The sequence below is a fragment of the Chelonia mydas genome, chromosome 1, assembly GCF_015237465.2.
Source record: "Chelonia mydas isolate rCheMyd1 chromosome 1, rCheMyd1.pri.v2, whole genome shotgun sequence".
NCBI lineage: Eukaryota > Metazoa > Chordata > Testudines > Cheloniidae > Chelonia > Chelonia mydas.
The window spans coordinates 245,578,444-245,595,294 of record NC_057849.1 but is presented as its reverse complement, the minus strand read 5'-3'; the positions used below and the strand labels follow the sequence as shown (position 1 = coordinate 245,595,294).

At 44.2% G+C, this 16,851-nt stretch overlaps 1 protein-coding gene across 6 annotated transcripts in view; it reads right to left on the bottom strand.

Moving 5' to 3' along the window:
- Positions 1-16,851, bottom strand: part of BRAF (B-Raf proto-oncogene, serine/threonine kinase) — a 135,417-nt gene that overhangs the window by 111,311 nt on the left and 7,255 nt on the right. For 2 of the 6 annotated variants that reach the window (XR_005222412.2, XM_037879057.2), the window contains exon 1: positions 8,600-8,907. The exons of 1 other annotated variant lie outside the window; for it this stretch is intronic. Coding sequence is in view for 2 of the 5 variants with exons in the window: in XM_037879057.2 (XP_037734985.1) it covers positions 8,600-8,737 (138 nt within the window). In the remaining 3 variants the exon portion in view is untranslated. Of the gene's footprint in view, positions 1-7,244; positions 7,309-8,599; positions 8,908-16,851 lie in introns of those variants that run through there. 3 more of the 6 variants (XM_043541341.1, XM_037879085.2, XM_037879069.2) reach the window with 3 other exon arrangements.

The following is a 16,851-nucleotide window of genomic DNA, read 5'->3' as shown; positions in this document are numbered from 1 at the left end:
TCTGGCCAGGAACTAGAATGAGGGAGGGGGCTCAGGGTTGGGGCAGGAGGTTTGGGTGTAGAGTGCTTACCTGGGCAGCTCCCATTCGGTGTGAGGGGTGCAGGTGGGAATGTGGCGGGGGTGTGTGCAGGAGCTCCTGTTTGGTGCTCAGGGTGGGGGTGGGAATGTGGGGGGTGCAAGAGTCAGGGCATGGGGGGTGCTGGAGTCATGGGGGGGGTGCAGGGGTCAGGGCAGAGGGCTGGGGGTGCGGGCTAGGGTTGTGGGGGTGCTCCCAGCCCCCTGCCTAGAGTGGCTCACGGCAGGGGACTGGAGGGGATATGCCCTGATTCCAACCCCCTTCCCCAAGGCCCCGTCCCCACCTCGTCTCCGCCTCCTCCCCGGAGTAGCGAGCATGCTGCAGCTCCGCTTCTCCCCCTCCCTCGCAAGGGCCATCAGCTGATCGGCGGCAGGGAGAGAGAGGAGGAGGGGCAGGAACCCAGGACGCTGGGGAAAGAGGCGGGGCGGTGGGGGGGCTTGCCTGCCTTGCAGCAGTAGGCGGCAGGACCAAGCTTCTTCACCCTGCCCCCACCGGGGGAAGGGAGGAGAGCGAGGGGGGACGGCAGAGAAGAGCAGGCGGGGGCAGGTAGGATTTTTAATGGCACGCTGCTGCCTGCCGGGATCCCGGCCACTGGCCCAGCTCAGCCTGCTGCCGACCTGGGTTCGGCAGCGGGCTGAGCGGGGCCAGCAGCTGGGACCCAGCAGGCAGCAGTGTGCCATTAAAAATCAGCTCGCAAGCCATAGGTTGCCGACCCTGTACTAGATCCTTCATATTCAGAATGCCCTTTCCTTTTATTCAGAAATACCTGAAATAAAGAATCTGTTTCTTCTTTCACCTAGTGGCATGAGCTGAATGGTATTCTTTGCCAGGAGAAATTAAACTTCTGGTAGCCTTCAGAAAATTATTTAAGATCAATTCAGTAGCCCCACTTAATGCTGGAGACCCAGAGCCTTCAGTGATAAATGTCCTTTAAGTCTCTCCCCTCCCCCTTTCCCAAAGGGAGGTATACTAGCTAACCCAGAGAAGCCAAAGGATTCCAGGCCAACAGCTCATTGACGCTGGTACTAGAGCTTTGCACCAAAAAGGTCTCTTGTGCGCTTCATGCTGAAAAAGGTGACAACCCCAAAGGGATTCACTGCAACAAATAAGAATGCTTAAACAAGTCTTTCAGAATGCCCTTCAGATCACAAATTTTTGTAAGTGTTCCACAAAGCTATGCTAGCACTATGAGACAGTTAAGTCCCAAAATGCCATGATACAGGACCAGCTGAAAGAACTACATATGAACATGATAAAAGTGTTTTTTCAAACTGATCTGCAGTGTGGACATGCTGAACCAATGCAAAGACAATCCATGCAAATAACTCTTATATGCAGCCCATGTCCCTATAATGGCATACTTGCTTAGTACAGATGGAACCAAAGAATTCCAAAGAGATGGGCCATAACATGATTTTGACATGCTACAAGAAAGCCCAACAGCCTTATGTATCTGGAAGTTTGGGATGGAGGAAGACTAAAAACAACATTTATCTATGTTGTAGGTAATACTTCATGTTTGTAATCCAAACTTCGTGTCAAACTATCAACACTTATAATATCCTAGTAGACAAAATAAACCATTGTAAATAAATGTGAGGTTTTCCTGCATTATGTCAGATAAGACACGTGGAACTGGATTTGGTGACTGCAACTGGAGTAACTGACTTTGGCCCATAAGGGAAGCAGAAACAGAAATGTGGTAATAGTGTAGTCACTCTGTCAAGGCTGAATCTGGTTTTGATTCCTCTTCCCAGCTAGTGCAGCTGGCATAGGCCAAGATGAACATAAGGAGAGCCAGAAGACCCAAGGGATTCCAAACCTGGTCATTCTTATCCACAGTGAATGGGTGTGTTATTTTTAAATTTTGTAAATAAGCACCTAGGTGCTAGATAATAAAAAACAACCAATAAAAGGAATGGCCTTCTTTTCCTGAGTCAGAGCAATTAGGACACTGAAAGATCTTATAGTAACTGCAGCAAAGACTGTATGCTCTTTTCAGAAATGTCTGGAATAGAAAATTTTATGGCATACCCTTCCAGCTTGGTCTGCTGGATGTATATTTGTGGAAGCATCAGCTACCTGTTTCCTTTCCCTTGACTAGAATATTTAAATCATGGAGAATACTTCAATAAACTAAAAAAGTTATTGTGTCCAGGACATCTGGATGAAGGGGAAGAGATAGAAGAAACTTTTATTCCATTAAATTAATCAAAAAAATCCTGCCCAGGCTGACGTTTACAAGTCAAAGATGATCCTTGTGAAAGGTGTTAAGGGATTGCCAAAAAAAAATTTCCAAAGAGAACAATCTTGCTCGCAATGCTTTGCAAAAAAATGAAATTCCTTATTTTAATTTATGAAATGTCTGAACTTGTCAAATAAGGAAAACATTTTACATCAAGGAAAGTTACAGACAACTTTAAGTAAAATACATGAAAAATTCAGACTACATGCTCTATAGCACTCTCATGCAACAGTTCAAATACTGTTTTAAAAACCAAAATTACCATTTTCAGCAAGTTTAACTGTTTCAATTTACCTTACTAATAACACTGTTTCAAAGGCTTAAATATGCTATACGCTTAAATATACTGTAGAAATTACTGCTAGTATCCCTCTATATAACAGAATTCTTATTTTTAATAAACTCACTGACAACTGAGCTATGCAACATATTTTGATGGTAAATACATTTTAGTGTATTAATTAGTACATTTATTTGCTTGCTGTTGGGTATTTTGGAGAAAATTATAGTGCTTCTATAATAAAAGGGTATTAACTACATTTCATTTTGCCAGGAAAGATGTCACAAAGATACTCTGTTTCATCAACAACCTGTAACTGACTGCAATCATTTTTTCAAACCCAAAGCAACTGATTTCTAAGATTCAGCTTTCAGCAAAAGGAGTGAATGTTGATACATGGACCCTTTCAATGCTAGCACCTTGTGTCTTGTAATGAGGAAAATACCATGGATGGCATCACCACAGTAGAGTACTTCCATTGGGAATGCATATTGCATTAACTTTCATCATAAGAGAAAATTCATTCAATCCCCAAACATCTGTTACGTAAAGTTACATTTGGCAGGAAAATACTTCAAAAGGAGAAAAAAAAATTTTCCAGACTAAAGTAGTATGAACTGAAGTACCACTCAATTAAAGGTGGATTCTCATTAGGGCTGGGTGGAAACTGGATTTTTTGTTTTATGGGAAATGCTGCGAGTTTGAAAAATAAACTGTTCCAAAAGAGAACAAAGGCAAAAAGTTTCAAAATTTCCAGCAAAACAAAATTTGTGGGAAATGCTGTTTCGGGTCAACAGAAAAATTGTATTATGGAATAGTAAAAAAATTAAAATAATTTCAAAACTGAAAATAACGACATTTTCCAAAAAGGTTGAAGCAGAACTTATTTTCCCCAGCCATTAAAGTGGCATCAGGAGTCCAATAAGTCTGGGTGTCTCCCCAGGGACTTCCTGATTCATCTATTTTGAATTTCTTCCTCTGAAAGAACCGAATCTAATTGGAATGATTTAATAATTCTGGAAATACTCCCCAGTGACAAGAATGTAGTCTCTCCTCCTAGCTGCTAAACACTTCCAATCATCCTGCAAACCCATGATGCTCCCCATCTGGGCTCTGAGAATCCATCCTGGGGTGAACCAGCCTGGATGTCTAATCTCCCCAAAGCTCACCTGAGAGTAGACAGACAGCTGGAGTCTGGGCAACTGGATTGGCCACTGGGAGCAGAAGAGGATGCCTCAGTCTCCATGCACCAAGAGACAGGAAAGAAGGCAAGACTCATAGAGGGAGCCCTGGAGGGCCGGTTCCCCACCTTGAAATCTCCCCCTTGCCCCCTCTTAGAAGTTGGGTATAATACTTGGATTGTTCCCCTAGGCTCATCTCTGGTTCTCACCAGGTCCTGAAAACCCTGTCCTCATCTGAGAGTACAGGTTATAAGAAAACAACTGATGGGAATGGAGTAGGGGGTGTAAAAGACAAATATCCCTTAAATGCACATACCTCCAGTGTCTACAGGTCCCGGTGCCTCTAGAAAGTATGCATTTCTTACTCCTGGGGGAAATCTGCACCACTGCGCGTGTGCAGAATTCATGTTTCCCGCTAATGTCTTTGCTTCCCCGCAGAAAATCACTTTTTTTGTTGCAAGAGCAGTCACACACCACTCCCTAGCTGCGCAGGTACATCACTGCAGGTACCCAGAGCAGTCGGCGGAGAGGTAAACCACTGCAGGGCTAGGGACACCTGAACCGGGATCAGCTACTAATTCTGGCTGGTCTGGAGGCAGGAGAGAACTGGACTTCCTCTTCGCCTGCAAGGAGTGGCTGGGGCTGTGTCAGAACCACACCCAGAAACCTCTCCCAGCTGCAGGAAGCTCAGCATCCTCCCCTGCTTCCTGCCCCCATTGCTCCTCAGCTCTGGGGGGGATGAGGGGGTGTCACTGTACGGGAAGCTGCTCCCCCATTTGCCCAACCCCTTTGCATCTGGACCTCCCATATCCAGACACCCTCACCAAGTCTCACCCCATACACCCAGGACTCCCCCTAGCCTTCCATACTCAAATCCCACCCCACTGAACCTCAACCTCTGCATCTGGAGACCCTCTGCACCCACACCCCCTGCCTCTGGACCCCCATCCCTGCACTCAAACCCCCATGCTGATGAGCCTCACCCCCTGCACTACCCTGAGCCCCCACATCCAGACCCCCACACTGACCCCCAACTAGCTGCACCCAGACCTCCACCCCAACAAGCCCCACTCCCACAGCACCCAGACCCCCCTGCTGAAACCTCCACACCCAGATCCCTCTGCTGAGCCTGAACCACTTTCACCTGGAAGCCCCTGCAGAGTCCCATTGCCCCTGCATCTGGAACGCACCCCCCCCCCCCCAACCTCACCCCCCCCCCAGCCTCCGTGCATCCAGATCCCTTCACACGCAGACCCCCCACTGAGCTGCCTGCACCCAGACTGTCCCACACAAAATCCTCTCACCCCACACCTAGATCCCCCCACACTGAGCCCCTCCACACTCTGATCCTGCCTGTCCCATGCCTGGTGTGCTTGGTGCAGAAGGGCAGGGCCCCAGGGTGTTTCTGGGGCAGGCCCATGCCTTGTGCTGTGTAAGGGTCAGGCATAGCCTCAGCACTGAGTCCATGTCCTAGCAGTGGGGAGGCTACAGGTGACCTCTCACCTTCGTACACCCAGCGGCCTGCGCTCCCCACTGCCATACTAAAAATTCTGCAAGATTTATTTATCAATAAATAAATGCAGAGGCTTAAAATATTGTGAGCAGAATTTTTAATTTTTTGGCACAGAATGCCCTCAGGAATAATTTCCTAAATGGACCACACTTTTGTAAGCACATGTGTGGTTCCAAGTCCTACTTATGAATCCTGCATGATTTTTCAGATGAGATGTGCTCTTGCAACTACAACATTCTGGCACAGTGAATTCTTCCCCCCACATCACCAGCTATAAGCTTTTAGTTTTACACATGTATTCAACTTTGTTTTCTTTACCAGAGCAAGTATTAAAGATGAATACACTTTATTATTACAGACTTTTATCTCAGTGGTTAGGGCTACAGAGATAACATTTGAGGTAAGAAGTTCAAGATTTAATAAAAAATTTTTATAAAGACTTAACATTGCCTAAAAGTTGGGGTTGGTTTTTTTTGTTTAAATCCTAAATCTTGAACGTGTAAGGTATTACACTTCAGCTCTGGCCATTAGCCACATAACCTCATAGTAAGGCATATGGTTTCAGTATAAATTACCTACTCAACTAAAATACAAGTATTTCAAAACACAAATTTACTAAGTAAGTCTTTTTCAAAATTTCCCAAACACTTTCGCCCCCCTTTTTTAACATTTAAAAAAAACCACAACAACCTATGGAATAGCCCAAAAAAGAACATTACAAAGAAAACTAAATTTCCTGTAATGTGTCAGTAAATTCAGCTTAGGTTTTCACATGGGCTCAAGACAACATTCACTCTGACCCTGAAGCCATTCTAGGTATTGACTCAAAGCAACTGAAGCTGAGCTTTTTGATGAGACTCTATAGTAGGTACTTAAGAACTTTAGAATTCCATTGTCTTTAAGAAAAAAAGATAATTCTTCTCTACAAATCTGTGATTGGGAACTTGACAGAAGCATAAAGGAGGGTGTTCGCATTTAAGTAGCTATCCTTTTCGAGAACAAAGTCACCCCTCACAAGATGGTTTGATAGGTCTCCTGTTTGATAGCTAACCAGACCTCCTCAAAACGTGAGAGAGCTGAATAAGTATAGACCATACATATACATTTTTGCAACTGAACATCAGGGCTGAATTAAAAAGTGTATTCATAATAGCAACTTAATGTAGTTGAACTATGGTGCTTTATCTGCTACAAGTTTACTCTGTTTAAAGTCTATGTATGAAATATTTACATTTGTAGATGAGCACATTACACGAATAAATCTCGTTCCTACTGTTCTATTCAGGTTTTTACTTAAAACAAACACATTTTTGGTCCAAGAGCAGTAGCCACTTAACAATAACAAAATATGATCGTTCTCACTACATACACATCACTTTCTCTTCCTACATTTGTGTAAAATATAGAGAGTGTGCACATACACACTCATGTTATGGCATTTACATCTTTAAACTGTGAACTCCTTTTTTGTATCAGGAATAAAATTCTCAGTTTTAACTATGTATTAGCAAAGTTTTGACTGCTGACATTACCATTCTTGTCTGCTACAGAAGCAAAGCTATTAGACCTAGAGTTAGAAACAAATGATGATGATTATTACTTACATAAAAGAAGAATTATCTCACTGACAGAAGCCTGAGTTGTGGAATCAAGAGTCTAATCCCAGCCATGCCACAGACCTATTCCCTGTCTGAGTTTTCCCATCTGTAAAGTGTACTGGAGTCAAACAAAAAATATTTCCCAGGGATTATGCAATGCATAATTCATTTGTGTTTGTGAAATACTAAAAATTTGGTTAGTGTGTGCTATAAATAAATACGAAAACACTTTTACCACTAAGGTAGGAATATGGCAATTGTTTAGCAACTGGTGTAGCTAAAAGTAGAGGGCCTAGAAGTAGAGTCTAATGACCCACAGCACTTGGATGCCCAGGCTCCCAAATCACTCACCTGCTTTTGAAAGTTTTACTGTCAGTGACTGATGCAAGAGACCGGGAGTCAGGGTTTCTGGGTTCTAAACCTAGCTCTAGAACCAATCTGATATGTGACATTGCCCAAGTCACTTCATCTTTGTGCCTAAATCTCCCAAAACCTCAAAATACTTTGTATATCCAAGTGCTGAACTCATTCTGCAAACAGCGATTTAAACCTCAAAACCCCAGTAAGAGGAGTATTACCTCCTTTTACAGATTGGGAAACACACAGAGGCTAGTTAAGGGATAAGCCCAAAAGTCTCACCATGTCTGTGATGACAGCCACAAATTAGAGCCCAGGTATCCTGAACCCCAACCCGGTGCCCAATCCACAGCAGCAGACCTCATGCTGCAATAGCGATTAAGGGAACAATCCCGCAAACACACAGGAGTGGTCCCACTGAGATTCGTCAATATCCGACAAGCGCTTTGAGATCCTCAAACACAAAATAAACTGATTGCAAAAGCGTACTACAGCTTCTCAGATGCACACCACAAAGGAGCCGTGGGGGCGGCGGGACGGCCTGAAGACCCCCGACTTCCGGTTTTGACCCAGAGACAGACCCCTTGACGTTGCACCTGTCACCACCACGACGGCCCTACATTAAAGCGAGGCGCGCACTCGCGTCTCCACCTCTCCGGGCAAAGGGAGGCCGGGAGCCCCGCACCACGAGCGGGGACCGGGCCGAGGCTTCCCCGCGCTGCAGATACACTGCCGTAGCCCGGCCCGCCGCTGCCCCTGCGCCTCGCCCCCGCCCCAGGCCGCCCGCCGGAGCCACCTGCGCCGCCTGCACTTGTTGAGCAGGAGGAGCGTGCGCGCCGGGGCCCCCCCGCCTTAACCCTTACGAGCCAGGCGCTGTCGCCACGGCCGGGGGGACCCGGGCGAGCGGCGGCGCAGCTGAGCGGAGCAGCCCCCTCCCAAGCCGCTGCATCGGAGCAATGAGGAGCGGCCCCGACTGGGCCTGCCGGCGGCCAGAGATCCCCCCCCCGCCGCGGCCTCCCGCGCCCGTCATCCCCTGCCCAGGAAGGCACCGCCGCCCCCCGGCCCCTCCCGCTACGCGGGGGAGGGGAGACACCCCGTCCCGCCGCCCCCTTCACCTGGGCCCCCAGGCAGCCCCGGCCCCGCCGTGCGCACCCCGCTCCCGGGCCACACGGCTGGGAGCCTCGTCCCTGGCGGGGGGGGGGGCGGCGCAGCGCGCACCTCCGCCTCCGCCTGCGCGGCGGCTCTCAGGCCGCACAGAGCCCAGGGGCCGGGGAAGCCCCAGGCAGCGGCTCCGGGGGTGGGCTCCAGTACACCCCGCTCGGCGGCCCCTCTCCCCGCCCGGGCCTCACCTCTTCTGGGATGGCCGGCTCGCCGCCGCCGCTGCCCCCCGGGAACGAGGCCCCAGCTCCGGGCGGCGGCTCAGGCTCCATATCCCCGTTGAAGAGCGAGGCCCCCTCGGAGCTACTGCCGCTGCTCAGCGCCGCCATCTTGGGTCGAAGCGCTGGAGGAAGGGGAGGGGTGGGAGGGGGAAGCCGCGTCCCCGCTGCCGGGCCGCCCCCAGCCGCGACCCGTAGTGGGAGGGGGGGAAGACCACACAACCCGGAGAGCTCCAGCGGCCCGCGCCACTATACGTCACACGCGGCCCGTGACGTCACCTATAATAGCCGCTGTCACTGCGCATGGGCCGTCTGATGTCACGGGGAAACACCTTGACGTCACGGCGGGACTAAACGTCACCCAGGGAACTCAGAGGGCGCGGGGTGTAACCCCGCCCCTTTCCTGTAAGCCCCTCCCCCGACCCCCTCAGAAACAGACTCAAAGCCGCTTTCTAGCCTCGCTCAGTTCCCGTCCATTTTTGCCTCCCCCAATGCCATCTGCACAGCACCCCCACCTCAGCCCTAAAGCCCGTTCCATGCACACCCTCCCTCCCTGCTCCCCACAGGCTTTCCCCTCTCTACACATACCTCCCTCTCCATAGACCCCTCCTTCCAGCCAGCCTCTTTTTGCCACTAACAGCCTTCTCCACCTAGCATCTTCCCAGGGCCTGGGCTCTTCTCTCTGACCCAATGCTCCAGCCTTTCCTGAGGCTCTCTCCCCTCATACAGAGATGCCCTCTCTCCCCCTCAGAACTGCTTGTCCCTTAGCTCCCCTCACACAACCCCCATCTTCCTTCACCCAGAGACTAATCACACTGCACTCCTGCTCCCCCGTAGCCACACAGCCATCCTCCACTGTCCTCTTACCCTAGTTAGGGCAGAAAATCCCTTTGGTATGGTATTAGCCTGTTGACCCCTCATTCTTCCAATTTAGCAATTAGTAGTAGTATGAAGCACTGAACTAGCATATTTTCAACCTAAAAATACACCATGAGCAAATCAGGCAAGGGTAGGAAGCACAATAACAAGTCACTGGTTGGAGGTAGGGTACTAACTTCTTCTAGGGTGGGGTTTCTACTAGGAGAGTGGGCTCAGAAGGTTAAATTCCGGCTCTCTACTATAGGAAGACAGTCTTCCAACAAGTGTGGGGGGGCGTCAAAAGCAACAACAATACGTCAGAACGTGCTGCTCGTCTATTAAACTGGCATGCCACAAAGCAACTAAAAGAACAAACAAAAAACCCAAACTTAAAAAAAAAGAAAAAAACACCTTTGTACTGAGAAAATATTACATAAAAAGAAAAGTCATTTGTAAAGAGGAAAAGTGCTTTCCTAGGAGTATTTAGTTCAGATTTTTCAACTGTGTCCACTGATTCTAGGATGACCAACCTGAAGAGCTTAGGATCTGATTTTCAGAGGTGTTGGGTGCCTGCAGCCCCCCGGCTTTATTTGGAAACTCAGGCCCTAGATGTCTCAAATTGAACACCGAGGTAAAATCCTGGCCCAAGAGAAGTCAATGGGAGTTTTGCCGGTGATTTCAGTGGGACCATGACTTCACTTCTGAAATTAGTAGGCGAAATGTGTATATAAAAAAGGAGGGTGGGAGAAAGCTGAATGTAAACTTAAAGGGGCCCACAATCACAATTCTGTATATTTTCATGGGTAAAATATTCTTTTCAAAACTACAGTATGTTATAGAACCTTAAGGCTTTGATCCTGCAGAAGAAACCGTAGACACAAGGGTTTGCCTGCGCAGATCCAGTTGAATGACTGGGGTTTAAGGGTGCATATTTAAATACTGAATATCTGAAGAGTCCAAAGTTAAGACTGTACAGGAAAAATTATCTTTAACCCCTTTACAATACTGTCCCTAATTATATAACATACTATTTCCCAAACTGCAGTTGGAAAAAAAATGCATAGTACGAGTGCTGACATTATTATTAAAATACATTTCCAAGAGAGATAATACCTTACAGTATAAGTTAACAATATACCAGAATATTATGACAATAAAAATTATTATACAATAATGGGAAAATATTGCAAGATGCTACAACTGTTTAAATGTGTTAAAAAACTATGATGTAACATTTGAGAAATGTTATGTAAGACATCTTTATAGATATGCACAAAAGGAACAGCTAAAGGGACTCTGCCAGCTTGAAAAATCTATTTTCAGACATAATTGTGATTAGAGTAGATATATTTAACACTTAAGATTATTAAAACAGAGAGGAGTTAAAAACAAAACACCTCTAATATTTTCAGTTTGTTTATTGACAGCCTGAGCCTCCAAACATTTATGCCCATGCTTAATTTTATTTATGTATGTAAGTGTTTGCAGGATCAGGCTTTTAGTTGCTCTCTTGCTGAAACTATCATCATGATATCCTCAAGAAAGCAACAGAAAAACCTCATGCGTATTTTTTAAAAGATTACCAAAACTACATCAAAACAAACAAACAAACGAAGCCACACTATTTAAAGGATGTTCTGTCACAACCTGGAATATTTTAAATTAGTCAGTTAAACAGATTCAAGTTGACAGCGTCCCTTTGAGATGGCACAAGCATCCTTAACTTTTGCATTTCGTGACATTTGACATGCAGCCTTCTCATTCTATTAATGTAGTTTTGGGATGCTGAATACTCTATAAATATATATACAATAACTTTTGGTTTTATATGGCACCTTTCACACTCAAGTTAGTGCTTTGTAAAAGCACTTGGAAATGAGTTAGGTGCTGGTAGTACTTTCCATGTTAAGTAAATATAACAGTTATTTATTGTATGAACTCAGCAATAACTCCCATACAGACTGGAACATTAGATCCTGTTTTATTAGGAGGAGGAAAGTTGGCCACAAGTCTGCTCAAAATTATTCCCTGCTCTGTTCAAAAGGCCACACAATATTTAACTCCCACCTGGACAGCCATCAGAGATATGCAGAAGGGATTTGTTTAACAAGTCATCTGACACACTACACCTTAACAACACAGCACCTCCCTTCTAGGGCAGTACAGTATCATCACTGAATAGAAGCCAAAAAGAAAAGGAGTACTAGTGGCACTTTAGAGACTAATCAATTTATTTGAGCATAAGCTTTCGTGAGCTACAGCTCACTTCATCGGATGAAGCTCACGAAAGCTTACGCTCAAATAAATTGGTTAGTCTCTAAGGTGCCACTAGTACTCCTTTTCTTTTTGCGAATACAGACTAACACGGCTGCTACTCTGAATAGAAGCCCAAATTCTTGTGTCACAGATGGCTCGGAGTACTACCACCACTAGCCAACACTATGTATGTGAACCAAACATAAAAACTAAGTTACTTGCCAAGTTTGTAACTTTATGGTTTACAAATCTGTGTTCTAAACATACTGTTGAAAAGATAATAGTCAACAATGCCCTCTGTGGGATAAGAATCTGAAGTGTTGGGAAAATGTGTGCACAGCCTGTAAACAAAACTCAGATTAGGAAATAAATGTAACAATGAAGATTAGAATGTTGAGAGAGATTTCCCTGTACTTGTGAGGAAATGAAAAGAAGTGTAGTATTAAGTACTTATCTGGGCGCATTCCTTAGGTAGCTGATGTTAATGGAAAAGTCACTGGGTGAAATTCATCCCTGGTGTAACCCCTTTTACTTCAATAGAATTTACCACAGTGATGAATTTGGCCTTACTGTGCAAATCTTAGTCATAATCCATGTTTTATTCTCCAAACAATTTACAGTCAGGGTGTAAGTCTAACATCAGCAACCAGTGGCCTACCATCAATCTACATTTTTTTAGTACTTTTTCCTACTGCCTTTAATAATCCCACGTTGCTTTGTTCTTGTGCATTTGATTTTATCAGGAGGTTTGCATTCACATGGAGAGTGTTAGTCATACTATGTTGTTATTATTTATACTGTGTAACACATTAAGGGCTTCAAGTAGGAACCTTAATGCTGCCAACTGAGAACAAGAACTAGAATTAGAGCCAAGAGTTACCACCTAATACACATGGTATGGGTGGGGTTTTTTTTTGTTTGCTTGTTTTGTTTTTAAATAAAAGAGAGAATGCAATGCTGGTAAGAGATAATGGATTGGGAGGAATAGAGGAGAAACCTACTATTCACACTGTACCTCCTTGCTCTTTGGGAGGGTCCACATCCATTGATGAATGTAATTCATATTTTGTGGTCCTGCACCATCTTTGGTTTCTCTGCTTAGCCCATCAGAAAGGAGGCTAATCAGTGTTAAATGTAACAGTGCTTTTGATATAGAATTCTGTTCACTAAGGATCGATACCACTATTCCATTTTGCAGAGGCTACCAGACAGCCTTTAGGTGGTACTTCCAGTCACTATCAACAAAAGTCCAAGTCAAATTAGTGACCTTGATGTGAAGGGCTCTGTTTTTTCATTGACCAACCCTTAAACCATCCAGACCTCTGGGTGGGTCATTCCTGTAGTACAGACAGTCTAACTAAATTTGTATTTGTAAATACAAAAAAAACCTGCCCCTTTCCAAGGAATGTGTACTTATGCCATTTTTTGCACCAACTTTTGTGTTTGTTTTTTTTTTCAGAAAAAGCATAGGTGTTTTGATTCTTTCTGTTATTGTTTCTCTGTTGATCTTGTTGATTTTTTTTTAGCAGAATATGATGATAGTTCTTCACATCGTTTGAAGCTTCCATCTGAAGAATCCTGAAGTTCTGCAATGCTGTTGAGCCTCAGACCTTTGATGCTGTATGCCCTCTGTATGGAAATGAACTAATATTTGGCAGGGGATAAGTAACTGGCAGCTGAACAGTTCTCACTAAAAGTCATCTTCTCAGTTCATGCTTTCTCTTTCCCCCTCAAAAGGCACAAAAATGCTATCTAGTTTGCATATGCTTGTTATATAAAAACTGGATACTGCTTCCATTCAAGCCAATTGAAAAATTCCCATTAACTTTCACTGTATAGGTTCAAGCCCCTAATGCTTAGACAGAGAACTAAAGAACTATAACCCAGACAACTTAACAATATAAAACAATTATATCACAAATAAAATGACCTTAAATCATTACAAAAGTTACATTTTCCTCAAACCAAAGTACAATTTCTCTACTGCCCAGTGACTTTGAAAGGCTGCACATTAGATCTAAGCTTTCAGAGATTTGACACTAGTAAAAGATTTAAGTTAAAAACTAAATGTTACAAATGACACATATGTGTTTTATAGTTTAAATATATCATATATAATATTTGTTCTAAATATTTATGTAGAACATTCTATTTTTTAAAAAATACTTTGCAATATTAATTTAAGAAACATCATAACTTTTCCTCTTTAATAAATTTTGTATTTATTTAAAAGAAAGAAAAGTCCACAAAGTTTTTAACTCAGATACCATTCTTATATTTTAAGGAATGATGTTCTAAATAACCCCCTTTTAAAAATAACTTTTTACTTCTCATTTTGGGAGTGGTAAGAGGCATATTTACTGAGCCACAAGCTTTTCACTGGACCCAGGTTGAAAATAACTTTGCAGGATCATTTCTAATAAAACATTACTCTGAAATACAACTCACACATTCAAAGTGACCTTTGGAAAGCAAAAACCAAAACATTTCCCTTTCGATGGACTATGCACATCAGGGAGGGTCTTGGCAGTTGGGAAGGCGGTCAGATTGGGCCATATGTCACATAAAGGGGATGGGCCTGGAGCACATATCACTAGCTAAATAAGAATTAATTTCTCTTCTTTCCATGCCCTGCATGTCTTTCAGCACCCTCACAACAAAACAAAAATCACACACACCAATCCACTTCCTCTCCTATCTTAATGGCGACTTTAAGATCCAACTGTCTATGTGCTGAGCCCCAACCTACTGTCTCCTGCTCCTGCAATCACCTGTGCAGTAGAAATATGAGATACTGAAAGGTCCAAACACTTGTGCAGTAGTACAGGTGACCTCAAAAGGCTGATGGAGGTGGCACATCAGGATTCACTAATAGAAACCGGTGAGTCCTGAAGTGAAGTCATCATTAAGATAAGAAAGGGAGCAGGCAGGAGGCAGCTATGGGAGAAGGAGATAGAGAGGCAGGGGTTGGACAGAATATTAGCTGGAGAGAGAATGAAGCAGGGTCAGAAGCCACCAGCGAAGGGGGAAGAGAGGCAATGTGCATGGGGAATGGGAGGCTGTGGAAAATGGGAAGGGGAGGGAGGAGAGAGAAGTAGCTGCATTGCCTGATTTGTTTTGCTGAAACAGGGATCAAATACCATACTTGATCGAATCAGCCAAGACATTTCTGTTAACTTCGGTTTCTACTTATGCGTCTCATAGCTTTGATTAATGCAGTCATGCAAATATCTGGTTTCTAAAAAAAAAGTCTGTCATTAACAATTCAGATGGATCAGCCTTTAAGTGCTAAATGGTTGTAGATTTCTTGTATTATACTTCCACTTGATGGTCACATTTCATATTCTACAACTGCTTAACTGGGTACAAAACACAGCTTAGAGAACTTACTGGGGCTGAAGGAAGGGGAATTTCAAGGATTCCACATAAAACAGTTTAATCTGGTGTCCAGACAGTTATACAGCCTGGTTTTAGAACTTTCTTCCACAACTCCCAGGCTTGCATTTTCTGTCTTTGTTTCCTTGAGCTTTTCCTCTGACCCCAGCACCTGCTGCAATTTGATTTTTCCCCCCACCACTTTCAAGGAAGTGAGGTTCTCCTTGCATCTCTGATCTAATGTTAACAGATTAGCAAGTGAATGCATCCGCTCTCTCAGGGTTTTTTTTTTTCCTTCAGTTTTTACTTCCTTCACGGAACAGCAAAAGTCATTAGGGATTATATGGGTCTGGAGTAGGAAAGCTATAAGACAAAGAAGATGCTAAAGCAATATAGGGACTCAAATACAGAAACTGCAGCTTTGGAATGGGACAGTGAAATAATGTTGCCCAATCAATGGTCATTGCTGTAAGAGATGTTGGTTGTATTGATTTTATGACTATTTCTGCTATTTCAGCTGGGAATTCTTTGCAACCATTCTATGGTTGTTAAAGTAGCTGATTGGAAACAATCCTTGTAGCTTCTGTGAAGGAGACTGGACATTTCCTCTCCACTTAATCATCTTCAAGGGGGCTGGCCTGCTAGCCAGCCCAGCCTCCCCATCTTCACTGTTTCTTTTCACAGTCGTCTGGGGTAACAGAGTATCAAGTGATAAGAGTAAAGAACAACAATTTGTCACTGTGATGGGGCAGTCTGCTTCCTTAAGGGTAGTGATGCCCCTTTCCTGATGTACAGGTTTTCCCTGAGCTGGAGAATCCCCAGAAAGAAAGAAAAAGGCAGGAGTTCCTCAGCACAGGAGAAAACCTGTCTAGGAGAGGGGGAGGCTTCTTTAGCATAAGCAGGGATTGCGTAAGCACATGGAATTCACATGCACTGGAGGAGTGGAGCTTACCTGTTATATGCTCCATGCCCTCTACCACCTATGCTGCTCCCCCTACCTGCCTGATGCCCCTCCAAGGTCCACCAACATCCCATGCTTTTCCCTGTTATTCCACTCCAGATATTCCCCAACACTCAGCCTACCTGTCCAGACAGAAATTTTCAGTTGATGGCTATGTGTCAATTCATGTTGAGAAAATTGTTTGTCAGAATTGTGTGTTAAATTTTAGCCGGGGATTTCATTTGTTTTTAATATATGTTCTTCAGTGATGCATTGAATGCTGTTTGGTTTTTAATGGAAGTTTTATACTGTAATATATAGATACGAAGGTTGAGTACTGATGGGGTTAACACCACAATTAATAGTCTGTCAGTGGTAAAAAAAGACTTGCTTACATTTGGTTTCCTCTAAGATGCAATCTGCTTGTCTAGCATGTAGGAATCAGGCAACTCACTGAAATACTCTATGGTTATCATTTCTGTGAGTATCTGAGAATGTTTAAGATGCAATAGACCACAGACAAAATTTCTGGTGCAATGTTCAATGATCTCTCAAAGGCTTTTGATGCTGTGGATTGCTTGAAGCCGTCAGTTACACTAAAGGCTTCTGGACATGGGTATTCCTGTTCTATTTGATATGACGACTTCTCCCTACAAAAGACAACAATTTGTTTCAGCAAATGAATACAACTCCCAGATACTCCCTAATGGGGAAGTTCTGCAGGGCTCCATCTCAGATCCATTTTTTATTTCTGTTTTTATAAATGAATTGTATGTTTTGTAAATATTCTAATATT